Source organism: Bubalus kerabau, chromosome 8 (genome assembly GCF_029407905.1).
Source record: "Bubalus kerabau isolate K-KA32 ecotype Philippines breed swamp buffalo chromosome 8, PCC_UOA_SB_1v2, whole genome shotgun sequence".
NCBI lineage: Eukaryota > Metazoa > Chordata > Mammalia > Artiodactyla > Bovidae > Bubalus > Bubalus kerabau.
In genome coordinates, this window is record NC_073631.1 from 67,662,010 (window position 1) to 67,678,959 (window position 16,950).

Below are 16,950 nucleotides of genomic sequence, written 5' to 3' on the forward strand. Positions count from 1 at the left end.
ACTCTCTTCTGATCTGTGTTTATGCTTCTTTTCCCACAGGAGGAAATATAAGAAAACGTCCCAGAGGTAAGAGCGTCTCTCTGAGAAAGGGGAGCTGGTTGGTTGACTTCTCTGTGTCACAGTTCTTCACAAGTCAAGCTCATGATGGACATTCATTGTAATAAAGAGTCTTGGTTCCTTCTCAGTGAGTTGCCTGCTTTATCTTCTAGTTGTTACTGTTGCTGCAATTAAAAATTGATTGCAGGCATTTGGTGTGGCACAGTAAGTGTATACCCTCACATAAGAGTGGGTCCAGTTGCTTAAAAACTCATTACTGCTGAACTATCCAGTGATTTTACTAAACCTTGACCAGAGTGGGGCTGGGCTGAGGGCGAGTGTGTCAAGGTTTATGGATGGGAGCACAGAAAGGTCTTCAAATGCATGTTCAGGTTTTGGATTCTCCTAGGCTGATTTGCTGACAAAATGCTATTGAGCTCAAAACATAGATACAGAGTCCTTAAGGGCAGTCTTTTGATTTAACCATAAAAAGGGTAATTTAAAGTAGAATATCATCTATCATCACCCTCCATTACTCTGTTTTATTGCGAAGAGTTTGGAAAGCACATTCCATAGAAATAGAGCTGCTTAGGTCTTTTATTTGCTAAGCAATAGAAGCCTATGGCTCAGTCTAAAAAGCTAGTGTCTGGTTTTCATTCATTGACTTTGGTATTGTGACTTTAAACAGGTTACGTGAGATAAAAAAATTACCGTTGCAATTAAAATCTTCCAGTAGGTTTCAACAATGGTACTTTCAGGGCCTCTTTGGTGGGTCAGTGGTTAAGAATCCACTTGCCAGTGCAGGGGACATGCAGAGCAACTAAGCCCGCGCACCATAACCAGAGAGTAGCCCCCACTTGCTGCAATTAGAGAAGGCCTGCATACAGCAATGAAGACCCAGTGCAGCCAAAAAGAAATACATAAAAATAAAAAAAGTCTTTTAAAAATAGTATTACCTTCAGAAGATGACTGTAATATGGCCTTTTCTAGAGAGTCTCTTCTCATTGTACAGGCTCCTATGTCCAATGGTCTCTAAATAAAGTCAGTAATGCAAAGTAGTCGTGTCATCATTTGATATGCAGTGAGGAGGTACACACTCATTGAGAGAAAATGAACTAAAACTTTAAAGCTTCCTAGAGGGTTGCCGTACTTCTCTAAATATAGTAAGCTTATAAAGATGGCCAGTAATTTTGTCTTGTTCAGGTTCATCAGGCTCAGGGTAGTGATTGCATTTGAACCACTAAGAATGGTGTAAATTAATCACTTAGATTAGAGGGCATAATAGTTGTCAGTAGTAAAAGGTAATTTATCATTTTTACATGTAGTTAACTAGGGGTATAAGATGTTTCAGTGTTGCCTCAATTTTATGTTAAGGGGAGATAAATAGACAGGTAAGAGGGAGTTTTACAGGAGACCTGCTCAAACCTGTCAGGCTTCAAATTACTATGTCAACTTTTGAGGAAAGCATATTTTTGCATATCTCACATGAACACTGTTGCATTTTGATGTCAATGTAAAGAAAAGACTGATTTTAGCTTATTAGCTTTGTTGAAGTGAAGTGCAAATTAGTAGAGGCATGGTTTGAGCTCTTCTGTTTTTAATCACATACCTATCCTCATATGAAATAGATCCATGTCTGCTAATCTATCACCACTTTTATGGATTGGAACAAAGGTTTTACTTTGCTCATGATTTTGTAGGTCAGGAATTCAGGAAGGACTTGTCTGGGTGTCTTGGATCTGATGCACCTGGTGTCATCCAGGGCTGCTGGGGATATAGGACCCACTTCCAAGATTGAGTCTTCATTTGCACTGGGGCACTTTGGTGCTCCTTGTTTCTTCTCTCTCTTCACACGGTGTTCATCCTCCAAAATGTCTCCATGAGCTTGAGCTTCTACTGCAAGGTGATCTCAGAGGAGTTGAACTCTTAGCTGGCTTCTTAGGCCCTGTGTTCCAAGAGATAAAGAGTGGAAGATGCTATCTCCCTGAAACTGGCTTAGTGTCCCTTCTGCTGTATCTTATTGGTTAAGGTATTGCACAACCCATCCAGAGTTGAGAGAAGGGGACGTAGATTATATCTCTTGATGAAAAGGTGTTAACGAATTTGAGGCCATTTTCATGTCTCAAACATTCAACCTTTTGCAGAATGATCTTGCTTGAGACCTTTTCCAGATATCTGTAAATTGGGAGTCTGTGGATACCTCATTTGATGAATGGTACACAGTTTTAAACATATCCTGATACCTGTCTCTGATGCTGGTATGTTTGAATATATGCTTGTCTCTTGGTTGATTCATTTGGACTGGGAATAGCTGTGATTCCTTTTTCATGTTCAGTTCAGTCGCTCAGTCATGTCCGACTCTCTGCGACCCCATGACTATAGCATGCCAGACCTCCCTGTCTATCACCAACCCCCGGAGTTTACTCAAACTCATGTCCATTGAGTTGGTGATGCCTTCCAACCACATCATCCTCTGTTGTCCCCTTCTCCTCCCACTTTCAATCTTTCCCAGCATCAGGGTCTTTTCAAATGAGTCAGTTCTTCACATCAGGTGGCCAAAGTATTGGAGTTTCAGCTTCAACATCAGTCCTTCCAATGAATATTCAGGACTGATTTCCTTTAGGATGGACTGGATTTTTCATGTTAGGGACAGGCATACTAGTGTGGATTCAGCTGGTCAGTTGAATTCTAAGTGTAATTATTTGGCTTCAGTTAATAATGAGTCAAGTTGGTGGCTTCATGTAGGAAAATGAGATGACTCAAATGTTACATTAAAAAGCTTTAAATCTTATAGGTTTGCTTTGAACAAGAGGGAAAAGACAGCCTAAGGTACACAAATCATCTACCTTTGTTTAAAGTCTTCTTGCTAAGTTTAATTTCATTTCACTCATGTATTTATTTACCTTCAAAAGCAATGATAAGAAAAAAAAATCCACTAGCTTGCAAAGTCATCATTATCCAACTACAACCCAACTGAGGTAGACATCTTTCTTTACATTTTTCATAAAATGCTAGGCAGATCTTAGTAGCTCACAAGAAGGATATTTTGATGATAGTGATTCTACTGAGTCTCACATTTAGTGTTAAGGAAAATGTACTTATCTCTTTCAAGAGCAGAATTGCAATCAAAAGAGTGATATTACAAGTACTCTTTACTGGGTTAGCAAGGGCACCTGTAGGTAGGAGGTAAGCGTCTCTCTGCATGGAAAGCCTTACTGGATTGAGCTTTAAATCAACACAATTAAGGGGAACCATCTTTTGGCTTTATGAATGGGTCTTGTCCACAAAGGCCAATCATTTCAAGAGATTTACTGAAGTAGTGAAATGGCAATTTGACAGCTAGAGAGGATGACACTGGAAGCCTGCTTCCCTGAGAAATTCTCGTCAGGTCGTTTTCAGTACAGCTACAGCTTCAGGGTGTCAGGTCTGGCTATGAGAAGTTTATATCTTTGAGAAAGCATGCCAGACCATGTATAAAGTAATCACAGATACTTAGAGATAATCGAATATTTCTGGGCTACTCCTAAAGAAAAAAACTGTTACAAGGGATGATGTCTGTTAGAAGAGCTTCCAACACACACACACACAAGAACACACACTCACCGTATTTCAGTGTGTGAGGGGAACTGTGACTGTTCAGCACGATTCCAGGCAGAGGTACAAGGAAAGACGTATCCACACACCTGAGGGGCCTCCACGGACTGTTGTTCTGTGTTCATATGACTGAATAGTGGAAATACTTTGGTCAAGATGGCCAGGAGTTACAGTTTTAAGGTCACCAGATAGCGAAACCCTCATTAGTGTGAAGGTTTTTGTTAATGTGTTATTAATTCTAGCTCTGTTTAGCTCTTTTAGTGAAAGTTCTGGTTCTGACTCTGTCTGATTGATGTACATATTTCATAATTCTAGACATTTCTGTGAGCAATTGAGCCAAACTTGTCTCTCTTCTTGTTAGTTGATATTAGGTTGATAGTTACATGCATCGTACTTTGCAGTAATCTCCCATTTTAACAAAAGTTTACTTAATATTTGCTATTGATATATACTTAAAAAACACTGGAAATAAGAACATATACATGAAATAACCTCTGTGAAGAGGTTCACAGGCTTGTAGACGTGCCTGCTTGCTCAGTCACTCAGTTGTGTCCAATTCTGTTATCTTATGGACTGTAGTCCTCCAGGTTGTTCTGTCCATGGAATGCTCTGTCCAGGCCAGAATACTGGAGTTGGTTGCCATTTTCTACTCCAGGGGACCTTCCTGACCCAGGGATTAAACCCACATCTCCTGCATTGCATGGGTTCTTTACCACTAATGCCACCTGGGAAGGCTTGGGATTGTTAGGTGTGACTGTGAAAAAAATTACAATAAAATATGGTAAGTGCTATAATAGATGTAAATATTGAATGTTATTGGGAACGATTAGGTCTTTGGAGAAGATACTTAAATTATTGTATACTCTTCTGTCACTAGATCACAAAGAGACCCTACAGTGTTTTTTAACATTCATGGTGCTTAGAAGTATAAGTCTATTAAAGTCTAATGAGATAGTTGAGTATTTTTGGTTTTCTTCATGTCTTCAGTTATTTTAAAAATGTATGTTTTGCTGAGTCTTTAGGTTTTTCTCAAAAGGGCAAATGGCTTTAAGATATTCTGGACATTAAGAAGACAGCTCAGGATACAGGCACGTGAAAATAATGGATAAAGTGCGTCTTGTACACATAGAAAACAGAATGGCCTCTATCTGTTGCAAGGCAAAACAACGAGTTATTTTTTCCCCTCAAGTGTCTAATGCTTCTTTCACTTGGATTTTTATGTGACTCAGTAATCACATTTGATGAACCCAATAATTGATTAAATCCAGCAAATGATTCCTCTAGTCAGGTCTGCCTGTGTCAGCCTTCACAAATCAGCATACTTAATGAGTCATCAACAGAACCTCCACCTTTGCTGTTAATAATAGATTGGTGTGTGTGGGTGGGGATGGGCAGGAAGGTGAGTGGATATCACCCTTTGGGAAGACTGCCTTCCAAGTACTTGTATTCTTGTGTTGACAGGTGCATCTTTTGCTGAACTGTGCCCATTTCATCCCAGACATATTAAGACTCATTGGTGAATCCTGAAACTCTTTTTGGCATTGTTGACATAGACTCAATGGATATAGTCTTTTACCTTCACGGTAAAAAAGGACAGCCAAATAACTTGTTGGGAAAATTAAAGGGGTGATAGGTTATGTCAATACACATATTTCTGCATGCTTATGGATAGTAGTCTTGCATACTACTACTTACTCAGTTGTATTGACATTTCGAGCCCAAGTATTAGTGGTGACATCTAATACAAGGGGCAAGGGAATCTTCTAAGAGATAAAACCCTTTAAAAATATTTTCCTATATGTGTTTGTGATGACTAATCAATTCGCAAAGTAGTAGGAACCATGTGATCAGCTGTAAGAATATGTCCAGTTTAAGTTTTGAGATTGCCAACTGAGTCAGGGTGACTTTACAGTGAATGGTGGCAGGCAGAGTGGACCAGAGAAAGGAACAAAGTGGTATGGTGAGAGCACACATCATAGAAGGACACTGAGAATTAGCCACAAAGGATAATCCAAAGGCAGTTAACATGGAAAGTGGTCTATAAGTACTGTGATTTCAGGGAAAACAGCCGGGGAGAGTGGAGGGTGACAGAGGGCCCACATAGGTAGTTTGCTCCGATTGTAGCGTATAAGGCAGCTGCTGCTCATTCATCCCTTACTCACTTAGTCGAGCACAGGCACAGGATCTGGATTCAAGAGTCTGTCTAGCAGGAGCTGGGGACTTGCCCTGGGAGGAGAGGATGGTGAGGTAGAGTAAGTAGCTCAGGCACTAAGTCTGGGTAGTCTGTCTGTCTGTCTATTTAGGCTGTACTGGGTCTTCATTGCAGTGCACAGGGACTTTGTGGCCTCTGGAGTAATAGGGCTCAGTAGTTGCCCTGTGGCAGGTGGGATCTAGTTCCCTGACCAGGGATCGAACATAGCCTTGCAAGGAGGATTCTTAACCAGTGGACTTCCAGAGTTGCTTGGGTGGTTTATTTAGATACCAGTAGGAGAAGGCAATGGCACCCCACTCTAGTACTCTTGCCTGGAAAGTCCCATGGACAGAGGAGCCTGGTAGGCTGCAATCCACGGGGTCGCTGAGGGTCAGACACGACTGAACAACTTCACTTTCACTTTTCACTTTCACGAATTGGAGAAGGAAATGGCAACCCACTCCAGTGTTCTTGCCTGGAGAATCCCAGGGATGGGGCAGCCTGGTGGGCTGCCGGCTATGGGGTCGCATGGAGTTGGACACGACTGAAGTGACTTAGCAGCAGCAGCAGCAGCAGGAATTACCTTAGCATTGAGTTGCCATTTTTTGAGTTAAGAGGACCACCTGGACACAGTCCAGTCTTCTTTTCTCTTCCATCTCAGTTGTGATAATCACTACCATTCTCCCATGCATCCAGGATCTCTTGAGTTGCTTTATGTGAACTGCTGTTGTGTGTGTTTCTCCAACTTTAGCTTTGTGTTCTCCCCCTCCAAATGTGATAAATGGGTCTCTAATAAGTTGTGGGCTTTTCCTCCTCACTCTTTTCATTCTCATGATCTTGGTCCAGTCTCATTATCTGTGTCTCAGAGTCTTGAAGAGCAGCCTCCTAACTGCTCTTGTTGCTCTGGTTACTTCATCTCCATTCTGCTCACCCATGTCTGATTCCTTTTTCCACAGTGTCTCTGATGATGCCACATCTGTTTAGAAAATAACAACGGTTTTCTATATATAGGTCTTTAGTTTCTTTAGGTAGATATATTCCTAAGTATTTTATTCTTTCCGTTGCAATGGTGAATGGAATTGTTTCCTTAATTTCTCTTTCTGTTTTCTCATTATTAGTGTATAGGAATGCAAGGGATTTCTGTGTGTTGATTTTATATCCTGCAACTTTACTATAGTCATTGATTAGTTCTAGTAATTTTCTGGTGGAGTCTTTAGGGTTTTCTATGTAGAGGATCATGTCATCTGCAAACAGTGAGAGCTTTACTTCTTTTCCAATTTGGATTCCTTTTATTTCTTTTTCTGCTCTGATTGCTGTGGCCAAAACTTCCAAAACTATGTTGAATAGTAAAGGTGAAAGTGGGCACCCTTATCTTGTTCTGGACTTTAGAGGAAATGCTTTCAATTTTTCACCATTGAGGATAATGTTTGCTGTGGGTTTGTCATATATAGCTTTTATTATGTTGAGGTATGTTCCTTCTATTCCTGCTTTCTGGAGAGTTTTTATCATAAATGGATGTTGACTTTTGTCAAAGGCTTTCTCTGCATCTATTGAGATAATCATATGGCTTTTATTTTTCAATTTGTTAATGTGGTGTATTACATTGATTGATTTGCGGATATTGAAGAATCCTTGCATCCCTGGGATAAAGCCCACTTGGTCATGGTGTATGATCTTTTTAATGTATTGTTGGATTCTGATTGCTAGAATTTTGTTAAGGATTTTTGCATCTATGTTCATCAGTGATATTGGCCTGTAGTTTTCTTTTTTTGTGGGATCTTTGTCAGGTTTTGGTATTAGGGTGATGGTGGCCTCATAGAATGAGTTTGGAAGTTTACCCTCCTCTGCAATTTTCTGGAAGAGTTTGAGCAGGATAGGTGTTAGCTCTTCTCTAAATTTTTGGTAGAATTCAGCTGTGAAACCGTCTGGACCTGGGCTTTTGTTTGCTGGAAGATTTTTGATTACAGTTTCAATTTCCGTGCTTGTGATGGGTCTGTTAAGATTTTCTATTTCTTCCTGGTAAAACACTGGTGAAAGAAATCAAAGAGGACACTAACAGATGGAGAAATATACCATGTTCATGGATTGGAAGAATCAATATAGTGAAAATGAGTATACTACCCAAAGCAATCTATAGATTCAATGCAATCCCTATCAAGCTACCAACAGCATTCTTCACAGAGCTAGAACAAATAATTTCACAATTTGTATGGAAATACAAAAAACCTCGAATAGCCAAAGCGATCTTGAGAAAGAAGAATGGAACTGGAGGAATCAACCTACCTGACTTCAGGCTCTACTACAAAGCCACAGTAATCAAGACAGTATGGTACTGGCACAAAGACAGAAATATAGATCAATGGAACAAAATAGAAAGCCCAGAGATAAATGCACGCACATATGGACACCTTATCTTTGACAAAGGAGGCAAGAATATACAATGGATGAAAGACAATCTCTTTAACAAGTGGTGCTGGGAAATCTGGTCAACCACTTGTAAAAGAATGAAACTAGAACACTTTGTAACACCCTACACAAAAATAAACTCAAAATGGATTAAAGATCTAAACGTAAGACCAGAAACTATAAAACTCATAGAGGAGAACATAGGCAAAACACTCTCTGACATACATCACAGCAGGATCCTCTATGACCCACCTCCCAGAATATTGGAAATAAAAGCAAAAATAAACAAATGGGACCTAATTAACCTTAAAAGCTTCTGCACATCAAAGGAAACTATTAGCAAGGTGAAAAGACAGCCTTCAGAATGGGAGGAGATAATAGCAAATGAAGCAACTGACAAACAACTAATCTTGAGAATATACAAGCAACTCCTACAGCTCAACTCCAGAAAAATAAATGACCCAATCAAAAAATGGGCCAAAGAGCTAAATAGACATTTCTCCAAAGAAGACATACAGATGGCTAACAAACACATGAAAAGATGCTCAACATCACTCATTATCAGAGAAATGCAAATCAAAACCACTATGAGGTACCATTTCACACCAGTCAGAATGGCTGCCATCCAAAAGTCTACAAGTAATAAATGCTGGAGAGGGTGTGGAGAAAAGGGAACCCTCTTACACTGTTGGTGGGAATGCAAACTAGTACAGCCACTATGGAGAACAGTGTGGAGATTCCTTAAAAAACTGGAAATAGACCTGCCTTATGATCCAGCAATCCCACTGCTGGGCATACACACTGAGGAAACCAGAAGGGAAAGAGACACGTGTACCCCAATGTTCATCGCAGCACTGTTTATAATAGCCAGGACATGGAAGCAACCTAGATGTCCATCAGCAGATGAATGGCTAAGAAAGCTGTGGTACATATACACAATGGAGTATTACTCAGCCATTAAAAAGAATACATTTGAATCAGTTCTAATGAGGTGGATGAAACTGGAGCCTATTATACAGAGTGAAGTAAGCCAGAAAGAAAAACACCAATACAGTATACTAATGCATATACATGGAATTTAGAAAGATGGTAACAATAACCCTGTGTACGAGACAGCAAAAGAGACACTGATGTATAGAACCGTCTTATGGACTCTGTGGGAGAGGGAGAGGGTGGGAAGATTTGGGAGAATGGCATTGAAACATGTAAAATATCATGTATGAAACGAGTTGCCAGTCCAGGTTCGATGCACGATACTGGATGCTTGGGGCTGGTGCACTGGGAGGACCCAGAGGGATGGTATGGGGAGGGAGGAGGGAGGAGGGTTCAGGATGGGGAACACATGTATACCTGTGGTGGATTCATTTTGATATTTGGCAAAACTAATACAATTATGTAAAGTTTAAAAATAAAATAAAATTAAAAGAAAAAAAAAAGAAAATAACAATGGTAACTACAAAAGCAACAAACCTCCACTGGCTTCCTTTCAGCTAATAAAGACTACTTTCTTATCTAGAACTTGAAGGATTTCTACATCTGTCTCCATCTCAGTTTTCCTACTTTGCCTCTGTTATTCCCTCCCATGCACTTTGAGTTCCCATCAATCTCAACTCTTTGCTGATGTCCTGTTTGCCTTGTGTTTTGTGTCATCCCTTCTTCATTTATAATCTTTTCTAGTATTTTGAATGTTCTCATTTTTACCTGTTGAATTCCCACTTTTTCCTCTACGTCTAATTCAAATGCCATTTCTTTCCATGGGGCCTTCTTTCTATCATTCTACCTAAAAGAGAGTTTGTTCCCCCAGTCACTACTTTAGTGCTGGGTACAAGAATTAGTTGGATGCTTGTCGTTCTTCTTGACATCATTGTGATTTTTTTGAGTAGGGACTATGATCCCCCAAAGCATGGTGCTCTGGACATGGTTGGTATTTATTAAATGTGGGTTGACTTTATGAGTGGATCAGATTGAGATCCTTCATGTATTTCTACCATGGGTCAGAATTAAAGCCAGAATTACCAGGTGGAACTGGGAGTAAATAAGCTTAGATTGATGAATGACTCATACTTGCAGATCACCACATACTCCCACGTTCAGGCTCTATTTGGCCTTCACACTGGCCGGAGTGGAGGCCTATGAGGTCAGCAAGCCAGATGGCATGCAAGGGCAAGAACCAAAAAATACACAGTTGCTTGGGTCATTGCAGATCCTTGGATCTGCTTTTCTGTTTAAGATCTTTTACTATGGAACTCTAGCGTTGGGTGGAAACTCTGAGAGTGTTTTTGCTGTACATCAGTGCTTCAATTTCTCTCTCTCCTGCATTCAAGCCATTAGTCTGGGAGATGTTTAGTGCAGGATCAATGTATTTGTTTGTGGTGCATTATTCTGAATATTTGATAACTGTGTGGTACACATCATTTGACGGTTCTGTGATGTTTTGCCAAAATGGTTTTGAGAATCATTTTCTTAGATTGCCTAATAAGACCTAAGTGCTTCTGTAAGATTTCAGCAGCACTCATGCTGGCATGTCACTGTGCTTCAGAAGTTAAGCTCAGACTTTCAGTTGCCTGAGTAGGCATGTTTCTATATCCTTCCTAATCCCAGTAGCCCTCAATACTGAAGAGGAAGAATTGACTTGATTAATTCAGTCATCGGTGAAGACTTCCAAATGGGCGCCAAGTCCAGTATCCAACTGTGTCAGCTTATAAGGCAACTTTTGGAGTGTTGGGAGACTCTGGGTCCAGTAGTGCAGATCAGAGTTTCCTAATCTTGGTACTGTTTGTGTTTTTGTAGCAGCTGTCCTTTGCATCGTAGGGTGTTTAGTAACATCCCTGGCCTCTACTCACTAGATGTCAATAGCAAACCCCTTTAAAGGTTCGTTGGGGGACAAAATCACCTGTGATTGAGAACTGCTGGTATGGATGAAAGATTAAGAATCAGATTTATATTCTGTCACTGGTTTAGCTTTGCAGTTAACTCCTCTCTTATCTCAGAGTCCTCACAGTAAAAGAGATAAGCTTGAACATGAGGATTGATATGGTTCCTTTTGGCTCAGAAATGTTATTCTCTGATTCTAATTGCTGAGGTGTTCTACAAGAAAGCTCAGACCACCAACCAACATTTACAGTGATGACGAACACTCTGTGGCCTGTAACTGAATCACTGGGGAGTAGCAACCCTGCTGATTAGCATGGAGGTCACTAACATAGTCTGGCCCTGTAGTGATGGTCCCTTGACCACAAGCCAGATCACCCATGATTTAGATACTTCCAACTTCACCTAAATAGAGTGAACTAATCATGAGAAGAATATTAAAAGGACAATTGTCAAAACATAAACTTTGGCAAAAACAGAAGTATGTCTGAAAGGTACTCTGTTGATCAAATTTATTGTATGTCTACCACGTGGCAGGGCTTCATGCACATTATCTTATTTAATCTTCACAGTGATTCTGGTTCACAGAAGAAGAACTCAGGGAAAACAAGTAACTTGACTGATGTCACAAGGCAGAGAAATGATTGGGCTAGGGTTTAAAGGAAGATCTCTGAGATACCAAAAATGTCTAATTTTTTTTAATTTAAATTTATTTATTTTAATTGGAGGCTAATTACTTTACAATATTGTATTGGTTCTGCCACACATCAACATGAATCTGCCACGGGCGTACACGTGTTCCCCATCCTGAACCCCCCTCTCACCTCCCTCCCCGTACCATCCCTCCGGGTCTAGTAGTTTTATAATTTTTTACAGCTGTTGAACCCCCCCCTCCACTTCCAAATGAAGTGGTTCAAAACTGAATAAAGTCAAAAGGGTCAGAAAAATATGCCTTTTGGAGTTCATTTCCCTACTCTGTCAATTTTTATTTTCTCATCAAGACATTTTACATTTGAAAATTTTCATATTTGGTTTCAACCCAAAAGTTAAAGTTCTCAGGAAAATTCAATGAAGGCTTAAAAAAACCCCAACAAGCTATATTTAAATAATGTGATTTAAAGGGGAAAGGGGAAAAATTCTTCACCTCTACCACCAAGTAATGTTTTTTTCAAAATTATCTATTTTTGTACTTAACCACTTAAAATGCTTTGAAGCAGTGTAATCAGTCACACATGAATACATAACCCTTTATGCATAAAAAGTAAATAACAAAAATAGAATCAGATAAAGGAAAACTTGTATTTTTCTGTCCTCTGATTTAATATAATAATGCCTTTTCAAAGTTCATGAAAAAAGTTCACGGCCTGAATTTTCCCCTGTGTCTCTGCAGAAGTAGTATCATGGTATGCTCTGTATTGTTTATTCCCGTAACTTTGGGGAAGGGGAACCTGCATGAAAAATTCTAAGCAAGCTGGAGGGAGTAGACTAAATTGAGAACATGCTTTGGAAGAGGCATGTCTGTAATCTTTGCTCATCCGTGAAGAGAGAAGGGCAGAGGGTTGGGTCAAGAGCGGGGGTTTAGAGTCACCCATTTCTAGACTGAAATATGAGTCGTGGCACAAATCTTGGGTCAGGCTTGGGTAGGTTCCCTTCTTACCAGAGCTTTCATTTCCTATAGGTCCAGTGGAAATGTTAATACTTCCTGGGGTTCTTGGGAGCCCAGAATGAAATCGTATATGTGAAGCACATAAGAAGTTTTTGGCACATGGAAAGTGCTTAGTCATTGAAGGCTTGGGGGATCCCTCAGAGAGAAAACAGCATTTGATGGTCACTGTGCAAAGGGCTTGTGCTTTGAGACAGAGCAGGGTCACGTAAGGAAGCTGGTAGGAAGCAGATGGCCCTGCTCCTTAGGGACAGGGACTGTGTCTTATTTATTGAAGAGTGGAATTAGCCTTAACCAAGTGATTGGTGACCATCTTTTGGAAAGAACGTTGGAGTAGGTGGGGTGGGAGAGCACTGTGCAAGGTCGACAGCCTCTGGGACATGGGCCTTAGTTAGGAAGACAAACTTGGAAGGGCCCAGTTTAATGTGGTCATAAAAGGTTTTTCCACAGGAAGACACTCATAGTTCATCTTCACATTTAGTTTTCTATTTTGAGGGAAATTTCATGTCATTTAAACTATCACAGAGGGACTTCCCTGATGGTCCAATGGCTAAGACCCTTTGCTCCCAGGGCAGGGGACCTGGGTTCTATCCCTGGTTGGGGAACTAGAGCCCACATGCTGCAACTGCGAGTTCACATGCTGCAACTAAAGGTCCTGCGTGCTGCAAGGGAAGACTGATGATCCCGCATGACACCAGTAACCCCATGCAGCCAAATAATAAATATTAGAAAACAATCACAAAGTGAACAGTGCTTTGTTTTATTGGCTGATGGCAGGCACTGTAGAGTCAGAATGCCAGGCTTCTAATCCCTGCTCTACTGTTTTCTAAGTGTATGACCTTTAATAAACTCCTTGATTTCTCTAAGCCAGTGGTTCTAAAGTGGAGGTGCTTTGGCTCCCAGAGAACATTTGGCAGTGCCTGGAGAAGGCGATGGCACCCCACTCCAGTACTCTTGCCTGGAGAATCCCAGGGACGGGGGAACCTGGTGGGCTGCCGTCTTTGGGGTCGCACAGAGTCGGACACGACTGAAGTGACTTAGAAGCAACAGGAGACGTTTCTGATTGTCACATCTGGGACTGGGATATACCACTGGCATCTAGCAGATAGAGACCAAGGATGCTGCTAAACATCTTACAATGCACAGAACATCCCCACCATAACAAAGAACTTTCTGGTCCAAAACGTCCACAGTGCCAGGGTTGAGAAACCTTGCTCCGAGCCTCACTTCCTTCATCTGTATGGAGGGAATAACAATAGTACTTACCTGATAGGGTTGTTGTAGGGTTAAATGAGATAAAGACTGAGCACTTAAGTGCTCTTCCTGGGTTTTAGTAAATATAAAGGGTCTTTTGCCATTATTATCAACATTATGACCTATGATTCATTGTCTGTATAGCAAATTTATGAATTCTATTTCATTGTTAATGTAGCTGACATATACAGTTTGACAGGTGTTTTGATGCATTTAAATTTTATAAGGAACAAGAAGTACTTTAAATCTTGCATTAAAGGAGATTTTGAAATTGTCCTGAAGGGATAATATTGTTTGGATTATGTAAACAAAGTATATACTCTATGCTGAAACAAATCAGAAATCATAAGTCTACATGCTGTTATATTCTGTTAGACCTAAAAAGTGTAAAATCATGGATCTTAAAAGAAATACTTCGATTTTATTGCATATTGTTACACTGGAAGCAATGAAACAATACAAATTTACAGAGAAACCCAGTCCCATCTCTTATAAGTGGGGGTAAAGTTCTCCTAGAAATTTCAGTGAAAGCTAGTAACTACAAAGTGAGCCTCAATATAAATTGGGATAGATTTCTACTTGGTACAGCAGACAGCAGAAATGCCCCTTGAAACGGATACGAGCCCAGAGCCAGTGCACCACCCCTAGAAGCATGCCTCTATCTGGAGTCACAGGGCAAGCTCCTCCTCTCTGCTGTGAATTTGTGAGTTTCAGTGCTCAGCCACTAGGGGATAGGGTTGCCCATGTTGTCTTGTGCCCTCTGATACAAATATAAATGATGGTCTTGTGGGTTGACTTTTTAATAATCAGTTTCTTAATCTATGTTATGTTTTATCATTTAGATCATAATCAAAGATTTCTTAGAGTTAGCAAAGCAATTAAATAGCTCAAGAAAAGAACCTGATGTGTGCAGTGTGGACTGTGAGGTGCGTGATCACCTCTGCTGGTATGCCAAGTCCATAACTCCAAACAGTGTTGTCATGATTTTGTGATAATTTTACTAATTGTAGTATACCATATTGTTAGTACACTAATTGTTTAGTCTCAGTGGTGAAGAATCTGCCTGCTAATGCAGGAGATACAGGAGACGTGAGTTCGATCCCTGAGTCAGGAAGATCCTGTGGAAGAGGCAATGGCAACCCACTCCAGTATTTTTGTCTGGGAAATCCGATGGATAGAGGAGCCTGGTGGGCTACAGTCCATGGGGTCGAAAAGAGTCGAACACAACTTAGTGACCAAACAACAATGATATTGTTAGTAAGAGTAATATATTTGCTTGTTATCATGGCTCACTTATGACCCATCATTAAGAAAGACAGGAAATTAACCCTTTTAGTAGTGTTGACAGTTCTTGTTTGGTGGATAAACAGAAGCCTCGTTCTTTAGGGATCATCAGTTCAGTTCAGTTCAGTCTCTCAGTCGTGTCTGACTCTTTGTGACCCCACAGACTGCAACATACCAGGCCTCCATGTCCATCACCAACTCCTAAGTTTACTCAAACTCTTGTCCATTGAGTTGGTGATGCCATCCAACCATCTCATCCTTTGTCATCCCCTTCTCCTCCTGCCTTCAATCTTTCCCAGTATCAGGGTCTTTCCAAATGAGTCAGTTCTTCGCATCAGGGGGCCAAAGTATTGGAGTTTCAGCTTCAGCATCAGTCCTTCTAATGAATATTCAGGACTGATTTCCTTTAGGATGGACTGGTTGAATCTCCTTGCAGCCCAAGGGACTCTCAAGAGGCTTCTGCCAACACCACAGTTCAAAAGCATCAATTCTTTGGTGCTCAGCTTTCTTTATAGTCCAACTCTCACATCCATACATGACCACTGGAAAAACCATAGCCCTGACTAGATGGACCTTTGTTGGCACAGTAATGTCTTTGCTTTTTAATATTCTGTCTAAGTCGGTCATAACTTTTCTTCTAAAGAGCATGTGTCTTTTAATTTCATGGCTGCAGTCACCATCTGCAGTGATTTTGGAGCCCAAAAAAATAAAGTTTGTCACTGTTTCTACTGTTTCCCTATGTTTTTTCCATGAAGTGATGGGACCAGATGCCATGATCTTAGTTTTCTGAATGTTGAGTTTTAAGCCAACTTTTTCACTCTCCTCTTTCACTTTCATCAAGAGGCTATTTAGTTCTTCACTTTCTGCCATAAGAGTGGTGTCACCTGTGTATCTGAGGTTATTGGTATTTCTCCTGGCAGTGTTCATTCCAGCTTGTGCTTCATCCAGCCTGGTGTTTCTCATGATGTACTCTGCATATAAGTTAAATAAGCAGGGTGACCATATACAGCCTTAACGTACTCCTTTTCCTATTTGGAACCAGTCTGTTGTTCCATGTCCCGTTCTAACTGTTGCTTCCTGATCTGCATACAGATTTCTCAAGAGGCAGGTCAGGTGGTCTGGTATTCCCATCTCTTTCAGAATTTTCCACAGTTTGTTGTGGTCCACAGTCAAAGGCTTTGGCATAGTCCAATAAAGCCTTTGGCAAAGTCAATAAAGCAGAAATAGATGTTTTTTTGGAACTCTCTTGCTTTTTTGATGATCCAACAGATGTTGCAAATTTGATCTCTGGTTCCTCTGCCTTTTCTAAATTCAGCTTTAAAATCTGGAAGTTCACGGTTCACATACTGTTGAAGCCTGACTTGGAGAATTTTGAGTATTACTTTACTAGCGTGAGAGATGAGTGCAATTGTGTGGTAGATTGAGCATTCTTTGGCATCGCCTTTCTTTGGGATTGGAATGAAAACTGACCTTCTTCAGTCCTGTGGCCACTGCTGAGTTTTCCAAATTTGCTGGCATATTGAGTGCCGCATTTTCACAGCATCAGCTTTTAGGATTTGAAATAGCTCAACTGGAATCCCATCACCTCCACTAGCTTTATCCCTAATGATGCTTCCTAGGGCCCACTTGACTTCGCATTCCAGGTTGTTAG

At 40.6% G+C, this 16,950-nt stretch overlaps 1 protein-coding gene across 9 annotated transcripts in view; it reads left to right on the plus strand.

Moving 5' to 3' along the window:
* The window catches only part of PDE1C (phosphodiesterase 1C), a 566,144-nt gene that overhangs the window by 253,204 nt on the left and 295,990 nt on the right, over nucleotides 1-16,950 (plus strand). For 6 of the 9 annotated variants that reach the window (XM_055590472.1, XM_055590464.1, XM_055590466.1 and 3 more), the window contains one exon: nucleotides 40-66. The exons of the other annotated variants lie outside the window; for them this stretch is intronic. In XM_055590472.1, the coding sequence (XP_055446447.1) occupies nucleotides 40-66 (27 nt within the window). The remainder of the gene's footprint in view (nucleotides 1-39; nucleotides 67-16,950) is intronic. 9 annotated transcript variants of the gene reach the window in all.